At 51.8% G+C, this 15,492-nt stretch overlaps 2 protein-coding genes across 2 annotated transcripts in view; both read right to left on the minus strand.

The window, feature by feature from the left end:
* Positions 1–10,422: 10,422 nt before the first annotated feature.
* Positions 10,423–12,956, minus strand: LOC138366288 (golgin subfamily A member 6-like protein 2). Its single transcript, XM_069327315.1, has 3 exons — positions 12,794–12,956; positions 11,032–11,228; positions 10,423–10,653 (listed from the first exon to the last, which is right to left on the minus strand). The coding sequence occupies exons 1-3, from the start codon at positions 12,954–12,956 to the stop codon at positions 10,423–10,425; spliced, it is 591 nt and encodes a 196-aa protein (XP_069183416.1).
* A 494-nt stretch (positions 12,957–13,450) lies between these two features.
* Positions 13,451–15,492, minus strand: part of LOC138366289 (golgin subfamily A member 6-like protein 2) — a 31,213-nt gene continuing 29,171 nt past the window's right edge. Inside the window, exons 4-5 of the mRNA XM_069327316.1 lie at positions 14,035–14,355; positions 13,451–13,950 (exon numbers count right to left, since the gene is read on the minus strand). Coding sequence (XP_069183417.1) covers positions 13,451–13,950; positions 14,035–14,355 — 821 coding nt within the window. The remainder of the gene's footprint in view (positions 13,951–14,034; positions 14,356–15,492) is intronic.

The following is a 15,492-nucleotide window of genomic DNA, read 5'->3' on the forward strand; positions in this document are numbered from 1 at the left end:
CGTGTGTCCAGCGACAGTAGCGATGTTTATTTATAAGTTAGACATGTTTTGATAAGGCAGAAAGCCTAAAATAAGAGAGTGGAGAGGGAGGAACACGGAGCGACGTCCGTCCCCTCTGAGCGCTGACAGGCAACTGAGGGAGCTAGCTCCTGACGGTGAAGGACCCTCCCTGAGTGAGGAGGCCCGCCGGGCGAGGTGGAGTATGGACCCGCCCAAAACGGGGGAGTCCACTCTCACTGTATGTAGAGGACAGATAGAGGTTGGAGGCAAACATATTGTGTGATTATTTTTGTTTATGTGTTAAAGGAGAAACAATTTTATTGGAGTGTCGATGGGTTGCAGGTTTGTCCTTTGGGGAAGAAGTTGCTTAGAACTTCGAAGCCAGCACAGATGAAGTAATTGATGAGACTCCAAGGTAGTGGAGGAGAGGACCTCGAGCTGTGTGGAGAAGCAGTGAAGAGGAGTGTCACGTGCTTCTGTAGAGGTGGTGAAGCACCATTGTTGTTCGAGGGAACTTCATGGTGTAGCAGCCAAGAGAGCTGTGGAGGAACCTAGCAGAAGGGTGAAGCACCGTAGTTGCTCAAGGAAACTTCATGGTAGCAGCCTGGAGGAGCTGCAGAGGATCCTGGTAGTTAAGCCCGGAAGAACCTGAAGATATCAGGGTAGTGAACTTCCAGAGGTGGAAGGGAAGTTCTGGTGGATTACTTGTAGGGAGTTGATAGTGTTTGGTTGTCATTAGCATGCAAGACGCAGTGAGAGGTGAGTGATTGTTTGCATTCTTATGTCAAGGAGTGTTTTATACTGAAGTTTAGGGTTACAGTCGTAGGCTGGATTACCTACAGATGTATGTGTTCTAGGACTGATAGAGTGATCGATTGATCATTGTTGTGTATCAAGGAACATTTATACTGATATATGTTATTGCATTCACATGCTGATTTTCTTTGTACACATTTATAGATACATATATATATTCTCTTGCTGATGGTGCAACAGTGTATGTAGACTTGATCTACTTGAGGAGGTTGATAGTATCAGGTGGTGAATCAGAAGATAGGATACCACTTGGTAAACTGATAATAGAGTTCTGATGGTGTTGGAGAGCAACCTGATTGTAATAGTATAGAGTATAGGATTCATTATTATTATATGTGTGTATGTATTGTGTATGTGCTCTGTCCAGTAAATGTATTCCAATTTGCTGGTGTTTGCCCTTGTCCTAGTGAGGCTTCCCATGAAATAGTACAGAAGAAGAGAGAGAGAGAGAAAGAACCAAGAACCACTGCTGTGGACAGGGTAGAAGGTAATACTAATAAGTCAAAGGGGGATTGAGGAGATCATATCACCTAAGGAGAGAGTGGGGAGTCACAGTGGCTCGAGCGGGTGTGTGCACGTGACAACGAGGCTAAGTGTTGGAGCCGCATCCCCTAAATGTGTGACGTTGAGCCCCTCTCCAAGAGCCAGAAGTGCCTAGTGTGATCTCCTAGTGAAGTATAAGCACTTTACCGAGTTGTGGGTTGGGTTGTCCGTAGAGAAGGATCAACGACGACAACAAAACCAACCCACACTATAATAAATTGGGGGCCTATGTCCGGGAGAGTGAACTGACACACCCACACCCTGTCCAAGAGTGGATTTGTACACCCTTTCTGAAATAGATACACTGTGTGACCGCAGGTGTATATTCTCTCTCTTGGGAAGACTCACAGGACAAGATGGATAAGGTGCAAGTGTTTGTGGAGTCAGGCAAGCCTGAGGACTTGGAAGGTTGCACGAGGGATCAATTAAAACAAATAGCAGAAAAATGTGGCATTAGGTTGAAAGCATCTAAAGTAGCTGGGATGAAGGATGAGATCCTGACGCAGTTTAGAGCCAAAAGTGAAGCGGCAGAGCAAGGAGCCCAGAAAGGAGCTGAAAGTGGAAAGGAGGATGATGGGCAGGATGAAGTGAGATCCCAGGGATCGAGTAGGAGCAGCAAGAGCAGCCGCAGTAGCAGGAGTAGCCGAAAGAGGAGCTTGGAGAGATTCCAGTTAGAGCTCCAGATGCAGCAACAACGAGAGGACAAGGAGAGACAGTTCCAGCTGGAAAGGATGAAGTTAGAACTCCAGATGAAAAGGGAAGTAGAAAAAGAGAAAGCCAGTATGAGGGAACTGGAGTTGGAACAAGTGAAAGAAAAAGAGAAAGCAAGACTAGAGGTGGAGAAAGAAAAAGAGAAAACCAGAGTAAGAGAACTGGAGTTGGAACAGGAGAAAGAAAAAGCCCAAGTCGAAAAAGAAAAAGGGAGAACAAAACAAATGCAGATAGAAGCGAACAGAACCTTGGCTGAGCAAAGGATCGAACATGGGTTGCCAGAGAGCACCACCCAGGTATCACACTCACAAGATGTTAGGGTTAGGGAGAAGGACATTCCCTTGTTTGTTCCCGAAGAGGCAGAGAGCTTTTTCGAGCACTTTGAAAAGGTAGCCAGCATCAAGGAGTGGCCACAGGAGGAATGGGCCCAGCTGGTCCAGTTAAGATTGACCGGTGCAGCCAGGGAGGCATACACCCAATTGTCACTGGAAGAGTGCCAGGATTAAGCCACAGTAAAGAACAGCATATTGCGCTCGTTTCAGTTAACCCCAGAAGCGTATAGGAAGCGCTTCAGAGAGATGATCAAAGTTGGAATGTGTACGTTTGCTGAGACAGCAAGAGATCTGGAAAGACGATTCCAGAAGTGGATTGAGGCTGCTGGAGTTGGATCTTACGCTGACCTGAAGCAACTGATGGTCATGGAGAAGTTCTTGGAGATGATGCATCCCGAAACAAAGTTCAAGATCCAAGAAGCAGGGATAAAGGAGGTGAAAGATGCCGCAGATAGGGCGGATATGATTACTGAAGCGTGCAAGAGCTTAAGGGAGAACAGAGTGAGAAGCGAGGCGAGACGCAGCAATAGCAGACCCAGTGGAGTCTGGAGAGGAAGAAGTTTTGGGGGGTAGACAAGCAGACCAGCTAGTTTTAAGCCCCAGGAAGGAAAGTTGCCGAGTCCACCTGCTGGAGGTAAGCAGGAAAATAAAAATGTGCAGAGGAGACAAGAGTCCAATGAAGCTCCACAGAGTATGAGTAGTACATCTGGCCCGAGGAACTCCAATACGAGTGGGCAGAGTCAGAGCCACTCGGGGGCGTATAGGAGAGATTTCTCCCAAATGAGATGCTACAAGTGCAACAGATCGGGTCACATGATGCGAGATTGTCGGCAGGGCAGGAGAGTCGTGACCCTGACCACGTGTGATCCCGGAGGAAGTACGTTGATGTACAACAACACAAACCACAGAAGGTAGATTTGATGAACGAGCGGTATAGGCCGTTCATTAGTAAAGGTTGGGTCGGCATAGAAGGTCAACCCGAGGTGGAGGTTAGTATCCTCAGGGATACTGGAGCCAATCAGAGCTTGATTCTGAGAGGCCTAATAGGAAATGATAGACTGTTAGCTGGCAGTAGGAGGATAAAGGTTCATGGGTTGTTGTCTAAGAGTGACATGCCCGTGTGTTCTGTCAAGTTGAAGTCAGATTATTTGTCGGCGGAGGTGATGTTGGGAGTGTGCCCCAACATACCTGTTCCGGGAGTCCAAGTGATCCTGGGGAACGACTTGTGTGAGTCCAAGGTGTTGCCAGAGCTGATAGTAAAAGCTGTGCCGGAGGTGAACTAGAAGGAACGCGGTAAAGTGGAACGCCGGACAAGATAGATCTAGCCAGCATCCTTGAAGATGAGGCAGAGGACAGTCAAGTCATCGTATACCCGGCCTGTGTAGTGACAGAGTCGGACGTAGCCGCCGAGGAAGACATTGGAGACGATATGGCAGTATCGACTCCACCAAGGGAGGAGGTCAACATGGACATGTCTGGGCTGTTCGATGAAGATCCAGCTCAGAAGAATGAGGATTCGAGGAGACAGGAAATGAAGATGACCCTACCTGAAAGGTTCAGCGTGAACCGAGCGGACCTGATTAGGGCTCAGAAAGAGGAGTTTATAGATCTAATCAGGGAGGCAAAAGGGGGAAACTCATGCCCGGAGTCCCCCATGTATTACTACTTGGACGACGGCGTACTAATGAGGAAGTGGCGACCGGACAAAGCCGGCGCAGATAAGGTATGGTTGGAGAAGCACCAAGTATTAGTGCCGAAGGAGTTTAGGGCGGCCGTGTTAGAACTAGCCCACTCCGTAGATATGGCAGGGCACTTGGGGGTGAAGAAGACCTTAAATAAGGTGCAGGAGCACTTCTACTGGCCGAACGTGTGGAAGGAGGTAAAGAAATATTGTAGGACATGTTTGGCGTGCCAACGTGCAGGTAAGCCGGCTCCAGCTATACCAAAGGCACCCTTAAAGCCCATACCGGCATTTGGCGAGCCCTTTGAGAGAGTCTTGATAGACTGTGTAGGTCCATTGCCAAGGACCAGAAAAGGCCACGAGTACTTATTGACCATAATGTGCACGGCCACCCGTTTCCCCGAAGCAATCCCCCTGAGAAGAGTGACGTCGAGAGCCGTTCTGGATAGACTACAGAACTACATTGCGTGGGTAGGAATGCCCAAGGTTATCCAGACGGACCAGGGGAGTGTCTTCCAGTCGAAGTTGTTTAGGGAAACTGTGAAAGGATGGAGGGTAGAGCAAGTGCGCTCGTCACCGTATCACCCTCAGTCGCAGGGAGCGTTGGAGCATTTCCATGGAACGCTAAAGAGCTTGTTGAGGATATACTGCGCAGAAGAAAGGGAGTAGTTGGGACGAGGCATTACCATCTGTGTTGTTTGCCATCAGGGATGCGCTAGTAGAATCACTCGGATTCACCCCATTTCAACTGGTGTACGGACACTCTGTGAGGAGCCCAGTGGGCGCGCTGAAGGAGCAGCTCACCGTGGATAGGCCTAAGGTGGACGTGGGACAATATGTGAAAACTTTTAGAGAGCGACTCTCTAGGGCCAGAGATTTGGAGTTTGGATTTGGAGTTCTGAAAGACAGGATCGTTATAGGGAAGCCGAAGAGAAGTGCAAAAATCTAAGGGAGAAGATTCAAGAAGGGGCTTATGAGTAAGGAAAGGAGGAGGAAGATGAGAGCCGGAGCTAACAGAGGAAAAATGAGAACCCAGTTCGGGCGGATTTGCCAACACCGGATCTGCCACAATAGAACCACGGAGGTGAAGGACTGGCGAGACATCTGGAACAAACTTACCCACTATCTTGCCAATTTTCTTCCAGATCAGAGGTAGAGGCGTGTCAGATGTAATGGTGGAAACGAAAGATCTCCAACCCTCACATTTAGCCGTACAAGACCACCGCATTTGCCCTCCAAAACAAAAAAAGAAACGGGCATCCAACGGCGAGGGTGATTCTACCAAGCTGTATGTTTACAGCGGACAGTCCAAGCACAGCCTGCATTTCACCAGGAAATGCACTTCTGCGTGCCCCTGGGAGTAGAACATAAAACAGAGCAGAGAGCAGCTTCAAAAACAGTGCCATGAAAGAGAAGGGCTTGGGGGAAGAGGCAGATCAAAGAGGTCGGAAAGAGTAGCATGCAAGATGAAGAGGTTCCAGTCAGCCCTGGCCAACTGCCACCTAGGAAAGGAGACGGGAGGGCGAAAAGAAAATGTGACAAGGATGGGGAAATGGTCATTTATGTAAGTCATCAAGAACCCGCCAAGTGAAGTCCAAATAAAGAGAAGACGAGCAGAGAGAAAGATCAAGACAGGAAAGGGTGCAAGTGCGGGTGTCAACATGAGTTGGCTCACCAGAATTCAGAAGAGACAGAGAAGAAGAAAGGATAAAAGGTTCAAGAAGACGGCCCGAGTATTTGTCAGAACATCACCCCAGAAGGTATGCCGACAGTTAATATCACCCAAAAGGATAATGACTCTGGTAAGGAGTCCAACAGGTGTTTAAGATCGGGAAGAGAAAGTGGGACATTCTGAGAGAGAAATGGAGTAGACTGTATGCTACTTACTCACAAAGATACGGGCTGCAGAACACTGAATGGGCGACTGAAAAAGCAGGAGGACGAATTGAATATCAAAATGGATCAAGAAAGCAGTAGAGGCATGGGCACCAGCAAGAACTCGAGGGAAAGAAAGTGTGGGGTTTTCTTTTTTGCTTTCATGACTGCAATGCGTACGTCGCCAATGTACATGTGGCAGACGCTTCACGAAGCTGTCGGAATTAGCAGAATAGAAAATATGAGAGCAACCGTACAGGGCCTGGGAGCAAGGTCGAGTTAGAGTCCTTGAGGGTCTCTTCTCAGACTAGCCTCACCTGGTCCTAGTCTACGTTGATCGTTGGAATCTCCTCAATGATTTAACACTTTAAGGGATATCTAGGGTCCTCATCACATTTATAGTTTAGTGAATATAGGCAACTCGGTGTTGAAGACACCTAGAGCTGAAGGCTTGAGTAATATTGGCAGTATTTAGAAGTGGTTCAACGGAAACACCGCATAAAGCTTAACAGTAGTTTATTTACTAACTTAACCACTAATACACAGGGTGCTTGATTTACTTTAGATTGGCGTCAGCAAGGCTATGGTTGTATTAACGAGACCCTTGACGTCTGGCTAATCGACTCGTATCCACTCGTGGAGAAACACCTAACTTAACACAGTTGACAGCCAATCATTAACACGGCAACCTAACTGCCGGTGTGCAAAGGGATCACAAGAGTTCCAACCGGATACTCGGTAATGATGATATGCAATAAACACAATGACACTGTCAATGGGACAGGCAATAACATGCACAATAATAATCACACACAATAACTAAATGTGTGGTGTATGTGAAGGTCACATTGTAGGTACTGAGGAAGGTACTGAGGTACACGCTTGGGACGAGTGGCGGCTGGCGGCGGCTGTGGTACCATGCAGGTACACTTGTGGAAAAGTCACACACAGGTTACTTAGGCGGTGGCACTGCCTTAGTTCACTCTAAGTTACTCACAGCGATCTTTGTCACCAGGGGTTACCTGATACCAGTCTGTTTCGCTCTGGAGATTTGTCACTTTAGGCTTCTGAACAATATATTCACACTCATGATTCTGGGCGAGTGTGTAGTATATCGTAGAGACGCTGAGTTAACTTGACGGTGAGGAATAGACGGGGTTCAGTCTATTGGCCGGTAGACAGAACAGAACCTGTCCTCTGGGTTTGGTGTCCCTCACTTGAATGGTTTTGCCTGAAGCTCAGGGCGTCTCTTGGGGCACACACAACACAAGGGGATTACAATTTGACCAATAGCATTGCAGCAAATGGGCGGGAACCAATCATATTAGCTCGTTCGATAAGCAGTAGCAGGAGTGACGTCATGAACACGTCACGAACACGTCATAGCTGTTATTCACCATCGTGCCGGTTGACCTCAGAGGTCAGACGGTCTGGCGTCTACCCTCTGTCTCTCACGCGGGCAACAGCACATGTACTCATTGACCCTTTGGTGGCAAGTGTGCTTAACTCCCTGTATCTACTTCCTGCCTGGACATACGGCGGCCTCCGTATTATAAAAGTGTTCCTGGTTAAGTGGGCATTCTGGAGATACCCAGCATGCCAGGTCACTATCCAGGGTTAAGAGAGATAGGCTTGTGCACAAGATCGGTGCACTGTGCACTGCAATGAGCCATTCCAGTCAGCTGTGGGAGAATCTTGAGAGACACTCTCTCACAGAAAGAAAGGAATAACCATGGAAGCGACCAGGACAAGCGCCAAACATCGGCTCCTGGAGACAAACACAAAGCGAAGAAAACTACGCAATCAGAAGTTGGCATAAAACCACATATTGGCATAAAAACCATATCTGTTCTTCCATTGAAGAAGAGATATAGACAAAAAAGAGAGAACAGAAACAGAGATAACAAGGGAGAAACAAAGGCAAAGTAGAACACAGTAGTCTAAGGAAGAACAAGATCAGGATCAGTGAAATCAGGTGACGGGGCAGAGGTAAAGCTACCAAAGATAACCGAGACAAGGAAGCAGGAGGATGGACCAGAAGCGAACAGAGTCCGGAGCGGGAGGAGGCTACGAAGAAGGGGCGGGCAATGGAATCGGAGGCAAGAAGGACAGAAATAGGTGAGTGCACCGGAGCAAGGGGCAACATCCAAGAGAGGATCAAGGACAAAGGAAACCTCCATAGGAAGGACAGGAGAACCTTCCACAGAAAAGAGAGGGGAAGCAGGGATAGTGTCTGAGTCAGAAGGGAAGGAATACATTGAAGCCTTCTTATTCGCTGGGGAGGGAGAAGGAGAGGAGCCAGGCTTACGCTTCTGACAGAGAGAGACAGGCGTACCATTAGCAATATACTAGGCGACCGCCTCGACAATTTCAACAGGAGTAGAGCGGGAATGGGCAACAAGACGAATGCTGGGAGGAGGATGGACAATGGCCTGAATAGACAGGCAGCGAGAAGGACCAAGAGGCAGAGGGGAGGGCTAAGAAGGAGAGGAGCGAGAAGGGAAGGAGGGCACAGGAAATGAGGAAGACCGGGAAGGAAGGAAGGAAACGCCAGACGGAGAACCAGGAGGACCCTCTAGCCCAGAACGCAAAGGAGTAAACGAGGTGGTGGTAGAGGTGTCGGGGTCCAAGGTCTCGAAACGGTTGCAAAACTGAGAAAGCGGGAGAGAAGAATTGGAACACAACACACGAGCATAAGACAAACCAGAGAGGGAAGACGACGAATCTGGCGCCTAGCCTCGGGCAAAGACAAATGATCACGATGCTTCATATTGAGGATAGCTTCCTCAAATTTGTAATGGACACATGTGCGGGAGAAGGCAGGGTGGGCGTCACTGCAATTCATGCAGAGTGTGTTTGGGAAGAAGTAACCTCCGTCTTAGAATGACCAGAGGCTCCACACAAGGGGCAGAGAGACCTCCCCTTGTGCACCTGGTGGGACCATGCCCAAATCTCCAGCACCTGCTGCAGAGGCGAGGAGAGGGGATGTACTCCTGGACGGAGCATCTGGCACCAGCAACAATGACTGAAGAAGGATGGGACCTACCATTAAATAGGACCTTCACCAGCATCACCCTCCTGAGCACCAGCATCACTCTCCTGAGCACCTGCTTCACTCTCCTGAGCACCTGCCTCACTCTCCTGAGCACATGCCTCACTCTCCTGAGCACCTGCCTCACTCTCCTGAGCACCTGTATCACTCTCCTGAGCACCTGCATCACTATCCTGAGCACCAGCATCACCCTCCTGAGCACCAGCATCACTCTCCTGAGCACCAGCATCACTCTCCTGAGCACCTGCATCACTCTCCTGAGCACCAGCATCACTCCTGAGCAACTGCATCACTCTCCTGAGCACCAGCATCACTCTCCTGAGCACCTGCATCACTCTCCTGAGCACCTGCATCACTCTCCTGAGCACCTGCATCACTCTCCTGAGCACCTGCATTAATAACCTGAGCACCTGTATCACTCTCCTGAGCACCTACATCACTATCCTGAGCACCTGCATCACTCTTCTGAGCACCAGCATCACTCTCCTGAGCACCAGCATCACTCTCCTGAGCACCAGCATCCCTCTCCTGAGCACCAGCATCACTCTCCTGAGCACCTGCATCACTCTCCTGAGCACCTGCATCACTGTCCTGAGCACCTGCATCACTCTCCTGAGCACCAGCATCACTCTCCTGAGCACCTGCATCACTCTCCTGAGCACCAGCATCACTCTCCTGAGCACCTGCATCACTGTCCTGAGCACCAGCATCACTCTCCTGAGCACCAGCATTACTCTCCTGAGCACCTGCATCACTCTCCTGAGCACCTGCATCACTCTCCTGAGCACCAGCATCACTCTCCTGAGCACCTGCATCACTCTTCTGAGCACCAGCATCACTCTCCTGAGCACCTGCATCACTCTCCTGAGCACCTGCATCACTATCCTGAGCACCTGCATCACTCTCCTGAGCACCAGCATCACTCTCCTGAGCACCTGCATCACTCTCCTGAGCACCAGCATCACTCTCCTGAGCACCTGCATCACTCTCCTGAGCAGCAGCATCACTCTCCTGAGCACCTGCATCACTCTCCTGAGCACCTGCATCGCTGTCCTGAGCACCAGCATCACTCTCCTGAGCACCTGCATCACTCTCCTGAGCACCAGCATCACTGCTCCTGAGCACCAGCATCACTCTCCTGAGCACCTGCATCGCTGTCCTGAGCACCAGCATCACTCTCCTGAGCACCTGCATCACTCTCCTGAGCACCAGCATCACTGCTCCTGAGCACCAGCATCACTCTCCTGAGCACCTGCATCACTCTCCTGAGCACCTGCATCACTGTCCTGAGCACCAGCATCACTCTCCTGAGCACCAGCATGACTTTCCTAGGCACCAGCATCCCTCTCCTGAGCACCAGCATCACTGTCCTGAGCACCAGCATCACTCTCCTGAGCACCAGCATGACTTTCCTAGGCACCAGCATCCCTCTCCTGAGCACCAGCATCACTGTCCTGAGCACCAGCATCACTCTCCTGAGCACCAACATCACTGTCCTGAGCACCAGCATCACTTTCTTGAGCACCTGCATCACTCTCCTGAGCACCTGCATCACTCTCCTGAGCACCTGCATTACCAACCTGAGCACCAGCATCACTCTCCTGAGCACCTGCATCACTCTCCTGAGCACCAGCATCACTGTCCTGAGCACCAGCATCACTCTCCTGAGCACCAGCATCACTCTCCTGAGCACCAGCATCGCTCTCCTGAGCACCTGCATCACTCTCCTGAGCACCTGCATCACTCGCCTGAGCACCAGCATCACTATCCTGAGCACCAGCATCACTGTCCTGAGCACCAGCATCACTATCCTGAGCACCAGCATCACTGTCCAGAGCACCACCATCACTCTCCTGAGCACCAGCATCACTCTCCTGAACACCAGCATCACTCTCCTGAGCACCAGCATCACTCTCCTGAGCACCAGCATCACTCTCCTGAGCACCTGCATCACTGTCCTGAGCACCTGCATCACTCTCCTGAGCACCAGCATCCCTCTCCTGAGCACCTGCATTACTAACCTGAGCACCAGCATCACTCTCCTGAGCACCAGCATCACTTTCCTGAGCACCAGCATCCCTCTCCTGAGCATCAGCATCACTCTCCTGAGCACCAGCATCACTCTCCTGAGCACCTGAAACACTCTCCTGAGCTCCTGCATCACTCTCCTGAGCACCTGCATCACTCTCCTGAGCACCAGCATCACTCTCTTGAGCACCTGCATCACTGTCCTGAGCACCAGCATCCCTCTCCTGAGCACCAGCATCCCTCTCCTGGTCGAGCAACTGCATCCCTCTCCTGAGCACCAGCATCCCACTCCTGAGCAACAGCATCCCTCTCCTGAGCAACTGCATACCTCTCCTGAGCACCTGCATCCCTTTCTTGAGAACCAGCATCTCACTCCTGACCACCTGCATCACTCTCCTGAGCACCAGCATCACTCTCTTGAGCACCTGCATCACTGTCCTGAGCAACAGCATCCCTCTCCTGAGCAACTGTATCCCTCTCCTGTGCACCTGCACCCCTCTCCTAAGCACCTGCATCACTGTCCTGAGCACCTGCATACCTCTCCTAAGCACCTGCATCCCTCTCCTGAGCAACTGCATCCCTCTCCTGAGCACCTGCATCACTGTCTTGAGCACCAGCATCCCACTCCTGAGCACCTGCATCCCTCTCCTGAGCAACTGCATCCCTCTACTGAGCACCTGCATCACTCTCTTGAGCACCAGCATCTCACTCCTGAGCACCTGCATCACTCTCCTGAGCACCAGCATCACTCCTGAGCACCAGCATCACTCGATCTCCTGAGCACCTGCATCACTCTCCTGAGCACCAGCATCACTCTCCTGAGCACCTGCAACACTCTCCTGAGCAGCAGCATCACTCTCCTGAGCACCTGCATCTCTCTCCTGAGCACCAGCATCCCTCTCCTGAGCACCAGCATCACTCTCCTGAGCACCTGCATCACTCATTTGAGCACCTGCATCACTCTCCTGAGCACCAGCATCACTCTCCTGAGCACCAGCATCACTCTCCTGAGCACCTGCATCACTCTCCTGAGCACCAGCATCACTCTCCTGAGCACCTGCATCACTCTCCTGAGCACCAGCATCACTCTCCTGAGCACCAGCATCACTCCTCTGAGCACCTGCATCACTCTCCTGAGCACCTGCATCACTCTCCTGAGCACCAGCATCACTCTCCTGAGCACCTGCAACATTCTCCTGAGCACCTGCATCACTCTCCAGAGCACCTGCATCACTCTCCTGAGCACCAGCATCACTCTCCTGAGCACCAGCATCACTCTCCTGAGCACCTGCATCACTCCTTTGAGCACCTGCATCACTCTCCTGAGCACCAGCATCACTCCTCTGAGCACCTGCATCACTCTCCTGAGCACCTGCATCACTCTCCTGAGCACCAGCATCACTCTCCTGAGCACCTGCATCACTCCTTTGAGCACCTGCATCACTCTCCTGAGCACCTGCATCACTCTCCTGAGCACCTGCATCACTCCTCTGAGCACCTGCATCACTCTCCTGAGCACCTGCATCACTCTCCTGAGCACCAGCATCACTCTCCTGAACACCTGCATCACTCCTTTGAGCACCTGCATCACTCTCCTGAGCACCAGCATCACTCCTCTGAGCACCTGCATCACTCTCTTGAGCACCTGCATCACTCTCCACTCTCCTGAGCACCTGCTTCACTCTCATGAGCACCTACATCTCCTGAGCACCTACATCACTCTCCTGAGCACCTTTTTTTCCTGAGCATTTTTACCATCCTGAGCACCTGCATCTCTCTCCTGAGCACCAGCATAACTCTCCTGAGCACCTGCATCACTCCCCTGAGCACCAGCATCACTCTCCTGAGCACCTGCATCTCTCTCCTGAGCGCCAGCATAACTCCTGAGCACCAGCATCACTCTCCTGAGCACCAGCATCCCTCTCCTGAGCACTAGCATAACTCTCCTGAGCACCTGCATCACTCTCCTGAGCACCTGAATCACTCTCCTGAGCGCCACCATAACTCTCCTGAGCACCTGCATCACTCCCCACTGAGCTCCTGCATCACTCTCCTGAGCACCAGCATCACTCACTTGAGCACCAGCATCCCTCTCCTGAGCACCAGCATCCCTCTCCTGAGCACCTACATCACTCTCCTGAGCACCAGCATCCCTCTCCTGAGCACCTACATCACTCTCCTGAGCACCAGCATCCCTCTCCTGAGCACCTACATCACTCTCCTGAGCACCATCATCACTCTCCTGAGCACCAGCATCACTCTCCTGAGCACCTGCATCACTCCCCTGAGCACCTGCATCACTCCCATGAGCACCAGCATAACTCCTGAGCACCAGCATCACTCTCCTGAGCACCTGTCTCACTCTCCTGAGCACTTACATCTCCTGAGCACAAGCATCACTCTCCTGAGCACCTACATCTCCTGAGCACAAGCATCACTCTCCTGAGCACCAGCATCCATCTCCTGAGCACCAGCATCCCTCTCCTGAGCACCAGCACCACTCTCCTGAGCACTAGCGTCACTCTCCTGAGTACCTGCATCACTCTCCTGAGCACCTGCATCTCTCTCCTGAGTACCAGCATCACTCTCCTGAGCACCTGCATCACTCTCCTGAGCACCAGCATCACTCTCCTGAGTACCTTCATCCCTCTCCTGAGCACCAGCACCACTCTCCTGAGCACTAGCGTCACTCTCCTGAGCACTAGCATCACTCTCCTGAGTACCTTCATCACTCCCCTGAGCACCAGCATCATTCTCCTGAGCACCTGCATCTCTCTCCTGAGCACCAGCATCACTCTCCTGAGCACCAGCATCACTCCCCTGAGCACTAGCATCACTCTCCTGAGTACCTTCATCACTCCCCTGAGCACCTGCATCACTCTCCTGAGCACCTGCGTCACTCTCCTGAGCACCTGCATCACTCTCCTGAGCACCTGCATCACTTTCCTGAGCACCAGCATCACTCCCCTGAGCACCTGCATCACTCTCCTGAGCACCTGCATCACTCTCCTGAGCATCTGCATCACTCCTCTGAGCACCTGCATCACTCTCCTGAGCACCAGCATCACTCCCCTGAGCACCAGCATTACTCTCCTGAGCACCTGCATCACTCTCCTGAGCACCTGCATCACTCTCCTGAGCACCAGCATCACTCCCCTGAGCACCTGCATCACTCCCCTGAGCACCTGCATCACTCTCCTGAGCACCAGCATCACTCCCCTGAGCTCCTGCATCAATCCCCTGAGCACCTGCATCACTCTCCTGAGCACCAGCATCACTCCCCTGAGCACCTATATTCTCCTGAGCACCTTTCTCTCCTGAACATCTGCATCACTCTCCTGAGCACCAGCATCACTCTCCTGAGCATCTGCATCACTCCTCTGAGCACCTGCATCACTCTCCTGAGCACCAGCATCACTCCCCTGAGCACCAGCATCACTCTCCTGAGCACCAGCATCACTCTCCTGAGCACCTTTATTCTCCTGAGCACCTTTCTCTCCTGAACATCTGCATCACTCTCCTGAGCACCTGCATCACTCTCCTGAGCATCTGCATCACTCCTCTGAGCACCTGCATCACTCTCCTGAGCACCAGCATCACTCCCCTGAGCACCAGCATCACTCTCCTGAGCACCAGCATCACTCTCCTGAGCACCAGCATCACTCCCCTGAGCACCAGCATCACTCCCCTGAGCACCAGCATTACTCTCCTGAGCACCTGCATCACTCTCCTGAGTACCTGCATCACTCTCCTGAGCACCAGCATCACTCCCCTGAGCACCTGCATCACTCCCCTGAGCACCTGCATCACTCTCCTGAGCACCAGCATCACTCCCCTGAGCACCTGCATCACTCCCCTGAGCACCTGCATCACTCTCCTGAGCACCAGCATCACTCCCCTGAGCACCTTTATCCTCCTGAGCACCTTTCTCTCCTGAACATCTGCATCACTCTCCTGGGCGCCTGCATCACTCTCCTGAGCACCAGCATCCCTCTCCTGAGCACCTACATCACTCTCCTGAGCACCTTTATCCTCCTGAGCACCAGCATCCCTCACTTGAGCACCTGCATCACTCTCCTGAGCACCAGCATCACTCCCCTGAGCACATGCATCACTCTCCTGAGCACCAGCATCACTCTCCTGAGCACCTGCATCACTCTCCTGAGCACCTGCATCCCTCTCTTGAGCACCTGCATCACTCTCCTGAGCACCAGCATCACTCTCCTGAGCACCTGCATCACTCTCCTGAGCACCTGCATCCCTCTCTTGAGCACCTGCATCACTCTCCTGAGCACCAGCATCACTCTCCTGAGCACCAGCATTACTCTCCTGAGCACCTGCATCACTCTCCTGAGCACCTGCATCACTCTCCTGAGCACCAGCATCACTCTCCTGAGCACCTGCATCACTCTCCTGAGCACCAGCATCACTCTCCTGAGCACCTGCATCACTCT

Source organism: Procambarus clarkii, chromosome 19, assembly GCF_040958095.1.
Source record: "Procambarus clarkii isolate CNS0578487 chromosome 19, FALCON_Pclarkii_2.0, whole genome shotgun sequence".
NCBI classification, from domain to species: Eukaryota; Metazoa; Arthropoda; class Malacostraca; order Decapoda; family Cambaridae; genus Procambarus; species Procambarus clarkii.

What these genes read in the sequence shown, in the direction of transcription:
- LOC138366288 (XM_069327315.1), bottom strand. Translation starts at nt 12,956, where the DNA reads ATGCTGGTGCTCAGGAGAGTGATGCTGGTGCTCAGGAGTTATGCTGGC. An exon ending in AGATGCAGGTGCTCAGGATG is followed by an intron (nt 11,229 to 12,793) that starts GTAAAAATGCTC and finishes ACAGTGATGCAG; the next exon opens with GTGCTCAAGAGAGTGATGCT. An exon ending in AGAGTGATGCTGGTGCTCAG is followed by an intron (nt 10,654 to 11,031) that starts GTTAGTAATGCA and finishes GCTGGTGCTCAG; the next exon opens with GACAGTGATGCTGGTGCTCA.